The sequence below is a fragment of the Apis dorsata genome, unplaced genomic scaffold, assembly GCF_000469605.1.
Source record: "Apis dorsata unplaced genomic scaffold, Apis dorsata 1.3 scaffold_52, whole genome shotgun sequence".
Classification (NCBI taxonomy): Eukaryota; Metazoa; Arthropoda; class Insecta; order Hymenoptera; family Apidae; genus Apis; species Apis dorsata.
In genome coordinates this window covers 1,233,590-1,241,705 of record NW_006263353.1, presented here as the reverse complement: position 1 = coordinate 1,241,705, position 8,116 = coordinate 1,233,590, and the positions used below count along the sequence as shown (strand labels likewise).

The 8,116-nt window shown below is 25.7% G+C and overlaps 3 protein-coding genes across 3 annotated transcripts in view; 2 read left to right on the top strand and 1 right to left on the bottom strand.

The window, feature by feature from the left end:
- The window catches only part of LOC102676308, a 9,149-nt gene extending 4,165 nt beyond the window's left edge, over positions 1-4,984 (top strand). The window contains exons 3-9 of the mRNA XM_006609153.2: positions 500-872; positions 955-1,177; positions 1,280-1,632; positions 1,728-1,950; positions 2,014-2,330; positions 2,404-2,632; positions 2,724-4,984. Of these exons, the coding sequence (XP_006609216.1) occupies positions 500-872; positions 955-1,177; positions 1,280-1,632; positions 1,728-1,950; positions 2,014-2,330; positions 2,404-2,632; positions 2,724-4,651 (3,646 nt within the window). The 3' untranslated portion in view covers positions 4,652-4,984. The remainder of the gene's footprint in view (positions 1-499; positions 873-954; positions 1,178-1,279; positions 1,633-1,727; positions 1,951-2,013; positions 2,331-2,403; positions 2,633-2,723) is intronic.
- A 699-nt stretch (positions 4,985-5,683) lies between these two features.
- LOC102676172 (U6 snRNA-associated Sm-like protein LSm8) lies at positions 5,684-7,475 on the bottom strand. The gene is made up of 4 exons (XM_006609150.2): positions 7,206-7,475; positions 7,083-7,123; positions 6,763-6,890; positions 5,684-6,391 (listed from the first exon to the last, which is right to left on the bottom strand). Exons 1-4 carry the CDS (start codon positions 7,234-7,236, stop codon positions 6,301-6,303), a joined length of 291 nt encoding a protein of 96 aa, XP_006609213.1. The 5' UTR covers positions 7,237-7,475; the 3' UTR covers positions 5,684-6,300.
- Positions 7,476-7,753: 278 nt separating this feature from the next.
- The window catches only part of LOC102676030 (transcription initiation factor TFIID subunit 8-like), a 2,453-nt gene continuing 2,090 nt past the window's right edge, over positions 7,754-8,116 (top strand). The window contains exon 1 of the mRNA XM_006609149.2: positions 7,754-8,042. Within this exon, the coding sequence (XP_006609212.1) occupies positions 7,895-8,042 (148 nt within the window). The 5' untranslated portion in view covers positions 7,754-7,894. The remainder of the gene's footprint in view (positions 8,043-8,116) is intronic.

Sequence of the window (8,116 nt, the reverse complement as noted above, 5' to 3'; positions counted from 1 at the left end):
TGACGGTGACGACGACAACGGTGACGACGACGACGACGACGACGACGACGACGACGATGACGACGACAATGATGATGATATTAAAATGAAATAAAAAATCATTTTTAATGTTACTTTTATGGATAAAATAGATACAAAATTGCAACTTTGAAAAATTATTAAATATATAGTATATTCTTTTTTCACTTTTTAAATAATATTATAAATTTATTGTCTTTTTATTAGTGTGAAATTACTTATCAAAATTATTGATCAGAATTTAGAGCAGGAATGAAATTTTAAAATATATTTAAAATAATTTTAATAATAAAAGATATCAAGCAAAACTTATGTCATCGTTACAAACATTGAATATTTTATTTTCATATAAAAAAATATAAAAAAAATATAATATATAAAAAATATAAAAATGTTAATATTATATAAAACTATTTTAAATTATACAAAATTTATAGGACAAACAATTTTGGTTAATAATCTATTTTTAATATATATTTAGTAACAATGATAATGACTTGGAAGATGGGGAAATTCCATCCGATGAAGATGATGAACCTGTGCCACCACCAGTAAATAATGATAACAATAAAAATTCATCAAAAACAGATGCATCAAAAAGTAAAACTTTTGATTCTAAATTTAATAAAAGTAAGAAATCAAGTGTTCAAGGAAGTAGCAAGCATGACAGATTTTTAAAGTACAAAAGCCCAACAGAAGATTGGGCAGGAGATGTGGAAAAAGCAATTCGAGCTGCTTTAGAAGAAGATAGTGCTAGAAATCAAGATTCCAAATCTAAAAGTAAAAGTAATAGAAATAAAAGTAGGAAAAGAATACGTGATGAAAGAGAGGAAGATCGTAATAAAGATCAAAAGGTTTCAAATAATAATTATGACATTAATAAAGTTAATTCAAATAATTTTTTATATAGATTTATTACAAATACATATTTTACAGAGAAGAAAAGTGAGTGATGATGAAAATGTTAATGAAGATGAAGATGAAATGTTATTTGTTAGAGGTGCTTCACCTGTTAGAAAAGATTCACAAGAAAATAATTCTCCTAGACATACAAACGATCATGAAAATTTTGATAGTAATTCAGATTATGATGAAAGGCCTAATGTAAATCGACATAGAGATAATGATAACAAACGTAGCAGTTCGAGAGGAGGTGGAGGTGGGAGAGATTTGCCAATATATTAATATTTTTTTTTATTCGTTAAATTTTTTTTTATATTAATTATGTATTTATAATAGTTACGATATTTATATTATATAGGACGAAGAGGTGGTAAAAATGAACGTGGCGGAAAAAGTAAAAGTCGTGCACAGATGAGAAATGATAGGAATGGACGAAGAAATCAAAATAATGATCACAATCAAGATCCAGATGCTATATGTGTTTATTATATGCAAGGAAAATGTCATAGAGGAGATGATTGTCCTTTTTCACATAATGCTTTACCACCTAGAAAAATGGAATTATGCAAATTTTATCTCATGGACTGTTGTGCAAAGAGAGATAAATGTCTTTATATGCATCATGATTTTCCATGTAAATTTTTCCACACAGGTTTAAAATGTAATCAGGGAGAAAATTGTAAATTTTCTCATCAACCTTTAAATGAGCAGGTATTTACTATTTTAAAATTTTCTAAATTTTCTATAATTAGTTTTATTTAATATATATTAAATAAAATATTTCATTTATTATTAAAATAAATTAGGTGAAAGGAATTTTGTTAAAGCACTTAGAAACAGCACCAAAAGAAATTCTTGGAGATTTTCCACGTTTAAGTAGAGAAGGAGCAATGTTAATGATAAATAATACAGCAAGAACATTAGCACAAGGCCAAGAAACAACAAATCCAAAAATTCCAAGCCTTTTTGAGCTAAATATATCAGCACCAACTAATACTACAGAAAAAAACAATGAAAAGGAAGAAAAAGGTATTAATATATTTATTTATTTTTTATATATTATTTATATTAAAATTAAAATTTTTTGTATAGAAGAGCAAACACAGCAGAAAAATGTTAGAGAAAGAAAACCATCGGGTAAGAAAACTCGATGGGGTTCAGATGAAGATAGAGTTCCATATGAACAAATCATGCTATTACAATCAGCCAATGAATTCGGTATACAACTTCCTAATGCTGCATTAGGTTTAGCAACTCAACATATACATCAAAAACCATTAATATCCCAATCTATGCCAAATATGGATTTTTATACTGAAGCTAATAATGTTGAATCAAATAAAACAATTTTAAATAAAACAAAAGAAGATTTTACGAAAGATGTAGAAGAGGATGAAATCTTGGAACAGGTATTAAATAATGACAAATTTTTTAAATAATATTATTCTACAGTATTCTACAAATGTTTTATTTTACTCTTAGGCGAAGCAAAAAGATCCATCATTACATGAAGATTTGAAAGACATAGATTTAAGACAATTATTAAAAGTAAAGAAGCCACCACCTGTTGTTAGTATAGCTGATGAAGTAGCAAATCTTACTAAATCTAAATTTGATGAAGAAAGTGATCAAGATGAAGAAACAGATCTTGTTATAGAAATGCCAATTGAAGATGATGATAAACAGAAAGATAAAAATACAGATCAGGAAGGTAAGATTGATTTTATTTATTAAATAAAGTAAAAGTAAAAATACATAAAGAAAACGAAAAATTAAATTATTAAATTATTAAATTATTACAGAAACGAATATGATAAATGAAGAAACTATTAATCATCATGATATTTCTTCACCATGTACAGAAGAACAAGAAATACCAGCTCATTTACCAAAAAAAGCACAGGAATTATTTATGCGTATCCAACAACAACAACGAGCAGCTCAAGATAGTTTTAAAAATATAGAAAATGAATGCTCTGCAAGAAATACAGATCAAATTTTAGAAGATTGGTATTCAGATGATGAAGATGATGATGATGATGATGAAGGCGGAAATCTTACGATAGTACTTTCTAATAAAGATACATCAAAAGAAGAAAGTGAATTTATAGAAAAAACGCAAAATATTGTAATTAAAGAAGAATTTCAAACGACATCTTCTGCACCTCCCATACCTCAACCAGCAGCTATTGTAGATAAACTTGGAGATTTGAGTAAAATTGATATTAGTGCTGAGGTTTCAAAATTATTATCATCATTAAAAGCGCATAGTTCGACTACGAATAAATCTGCCCAACAAAATATTAATATACAAGACTATTCTTCAAAAGTCAAATCTTCACCAGATAGAATATCAGTAGAAGAATCAAATATTCATAAAAATGTTACGTTTAATACTTCCAATCAATTGTCAAAAACAGAAAATGAAACATCGAGTCCACATTCTTCACCTGGAACAAGTTCTATATCTATTTCCAGAGATCCCCGTATGTCTCGAGATCCTAGACAACGTAGAGATGAACAGAAATCAAGTAGTCCTAGTGGAATAGATAATAAAAAGGAATCTAAGCATCTTAGATTAGAAACAAGCATATATAGTTCCGGTATTACTGCTATCGATACTAACATGGATACGGATCTTCGAACTAAAACAGATCAAGATCTCCGAAGAAAAGATATGGATTTTAGACAACAATTTCAAACTGGTTTCGGAGATACAGATCTTCGAGTTGTTGGAGCAGGATTCACTGATACATCTACTAAATCTGATGTCGATTTACGACAAATGTTAAGCTTACCATTTAAACCAGCACCGTCACATGTACCTTGTACAGAAATCGATGCAAGCATTTCTTCGCATCCTTTAATGACATATAAAGTATATATTGTTGACATACCAAGGCCCGATTATACAGGTCTTAAACTTACTAAAAATGACGCGCAGGTGAAATACGATCCGCGATTACGTAAAATTTTTAGAATTGGTAAAGTTGAATTAGCTGATTCTCCCATGTCTCCACCTCCAGTTAAAATGGATACTCCAAAATCACCTCCGCAAGTTCGGTCCGATCCACGTCGAAAAGCTCTCGAGGCTTCCAATTTATCTTCTCAAAATGTAAATGCTTCCATAATGAAAAATGTTCAACAATCACCAATAGAAATATCAAACATGGGAATTGGTCCTGGTGGAATGTCTATTCCTCAAGGTATGCCTGGACCACAAAGTATGCAAGGAGGGCAAAGTATGATGCCAATGGGTCCAAATCCAATGCTTGGAAATATGGGTCCTATGGGACCTATAATAAATGCACCTATAGGTCCTCAAAATATACCACCAATGAATATGACAGGAATATCTAACATACCTCCTGGAATAACCATAAATGGACCAGTTGTGCCTCAAAATCAAATGAACTTTGATCCTCGTTTTAATGTTCAACGCAATAATGGAGCTGGATTATTAGGACCAGCACCCGGTGTAGGTTTTGGACCAGACGTTAATTCTTCATATGATAGTGCACCAACATATTCTGGTGGTAATTTTAATAATTTTGGTCCCGGTCCTACACCAGTACCACCAGATTCTAGTATGATGGGGTTCAATCCAAATGGTCCAAATCCAAATTTCGGAATGGATGGACCTGAATGGAATGGATCGAATCAAAATAGACGTGGTGGACGAATTAGGCGACGAAATAGAAATAGGACCAATATCGTGACTAATAATTAAGGCAATAAGCAATTTCGTGTAGGTACATTAGGAAAGTACCTGATGATAATTCTCATTGTAATTTAAATTTGTACAGCCTGCATTAATGATAATGCATTCATTTATGATGGTCCAGATTAATGATTTTTTGATTGTCAATTGTACATGGTGTCAAATGCTCGCTAGTGGTTAAATAGCAAAATATAAATTTAAGGTATTAAAAAAAATATTAAAATTGTACATGAATTAATTTCAAGCATTTCTTTATATGAAGTATTCATACCAATAAATGGTATGAATAATGCTCATAATTACGTGACATTCTATATTTTATTTAAAAAATATAAATCATATTCTACGTACATGAAAAATATATAAAATATATTATTACACTATCTATTACACTATGAATAATAGCAAATGAAATTTTCAGTGGAGATATGTATCTGTATATATTGATCATTTTCATCCATTTGAAAAGACATTTTATATATAAAATGTGATGAATGAAAAATTACTTAATTATATCGATTGATTTACATCTCTTTTTATGTCTTCCATGTATAGTATATACAAAATATATACAGATATATATATATGTATATATATATTTATATATATGTACATACATATATGTATATATATATATATATGTACGCGTGATTTATGCACACAATAGTTTTGACTTCTATGTTAAGTTTTATTCAATAATGTTTAAATAGTATCATAAATAATATAAACTAATTAATTATTGAATGGCCTAAGGCCTTTATTATTATGAATCGAAACACCAATAAAATGACATAGTATATAGCATATGTAAAAAAAAAAAAAAAAAAAAAAAAAAAAAAAAAAAAAAAAAAAAAAAAAAAAAAAAAAAAAAAAAAAATACGAAAATATGCAATATTTTATAAAGAAATATATTTATAAGAATTCTCAATAATTATGTACACATACGCGCGCGCGTGCACGCTCGCGCACACACACACACACTTTTTTTTATTTAGAAAAGATAGATATCAAAAATCTTTCATTTGAAATTTTGTAGGGAACTGCAGGTTAAAAATGTATTTAAATAAATGTGAATCTTATAATAATGTAGATTTTACAATACTAGTAACATTTTTATCCTATAACATTTATCAATTATATGGTGCAACCATAACCACAAATCGTTTCATATATTAAATATTAAATACATCTCTCGCTAAATCGTAGATTAAGAAATACTTCCTCTTAAGAAAAATATATTGAGAAACAGAGTATATTTAAATTTAAAAAATTGTTCAGTTATTCAATATTGATCTATTAATATTTATTTTTATTATTATTCCTATAAAACTAATAAATGAAAGTTACATTTGTAAAAAATATAATTTACTATCTTATAATGAAATCTTTTTATACAGTTTAATTATTAATTTTAATATCATTCTATTATTCTTCATAGTTGTAAACAATGGTTATATTTCTCTACTGCATTTTGTTTAAAACAAGAATATTTTAAATGGATATAAAAAAATGATATTTATACAATATACAACCCATGTAAGAAATTGTACTTTCATTTGACTATAATTCATTGTTACAAATTCTTATTTAATTATTATTATTGTTTAGTTATATTATTATTTTCAAGTAATAATAATTATAACTGTAATCATTTTCTATTAATGTACAATAGAACTTAAAGGATCTGCTCTTATAGCTGATAGATCTAAACGTGCATCCATCTCGTCATCCAATTCTCCTACAATTGCTCTAAAAAAAAAGATATTATTAAAATCGTTCATATTTTTTATTATCATTTTATTCATTCACAATTTTTGCAATTTAATTAAAAAAAGAAGGAATTATATATTGTAAAAAATGTAAATTAATAATTATATATAAATTAATAATTACATATTTTTTTATTCAATAATATTTGTGTTGTCTATTATAATATCAGAATAAAAGTAAAATATCATTTTGTTTCATCTTATTAAATAAAAATAAATCTAAAATAAAATAATACTAATAACAAAGAATTATTTAACACATTAAATATCACTAATGATATACATATAAAAAGATGGGCTGTGCATTTAATATTTCAAATATATTAGAATGAATTAAGTTAAATTACTTACACATTATCACCTCTAATAATATGTAAACCTAATACTACTTGTTCTACTCCTTGTGTTGTACTATATACACGTTCATGAGATTCATCTAATATTATGTTAATAGTCTGATCAAAACCTTTCAATGTTCCCTGAAAATATAATCTATTTAAATATTACATATAANNATATATATATATAAAATATACAAAAAAATATTTGTATAACAATGTTATACAAATGAAATAACAATTTAATTATTTATAAAATTTTTTTTATCAATAACAATATAAGCATACAAATTTATAATAATATTTATAAAATAATATAATATATTCACTTACAATAAAGTTTCTACCATCAGAAGTAATAATAGAAACAGTATCTATGAATTGTTAAGAATTGTCAAAAAATATAATAAAAATAAAAATAATAAAAACAAAATAAAGGATAAAAATAAAGGATACGATTTACATAACTTTCTAAACCTGACGCCATAATTTTTTATTTTATAGTTATTGATTGCACATTAAAATAATTTTCAAGTGAAAATATTATGCGGATTTATATACTTAATGTTTGTTGTGAAAGTAAAAGCGTATCAATTAATTCACCATTCTACAAATGCATATATTATTCGATTATGTTTTAAATTAGAATTACATTAAGAATTATTTATTTTGAATTTAGTGTCAGATGTTCGGTTACACGATCAATATTAAATGAAAATGCAACAGATTATTAAAATAATTATTTTTAAGATTTAAAATGATTGGTAGCATAATTCTATAATAAAGTAGCATAAATATAATTTTTTTTTATTTTACGAAATTATTATAACTTTAAATATAATAAATTAAAATATATTTAATATATTAGTTAATATATATTAAATATATAATAAAAAACTTAAAATACACAAATATAACATAGTTTAGTTAAATTTTGATAGATTTAGGAATTCATAAATATCATAGAATTGTTATTAAATAGAATCATTATAAATATGTATTTCGGTTTTATTATCATTATTATTTATTTGTTAAAATTTTATTATTTTTATTGTTAAAATTTTATTTTATATTATTTTAAAAATTCTATCATTTACTATGATGGCGCGCTAAACAATTATTTTTTGCGTAGTAAAGTTTATTTTATGTTTGTATTCAACATTATGGACATTCAAATAACAAATACACGAAGAAAGATATTAAATCATGTAGTTTGTAGTATTTTAGTGGAATGTGGTTACGATACTTGTGAAAAACAGGCATTAGAAGTTCTCACAGAAATGTTACAATCTTGTAAGGATATTAATTTCAAAATATTTCTAACCTTTTAATATTCAAAACTTTATTATTTTATTTAATATAATATA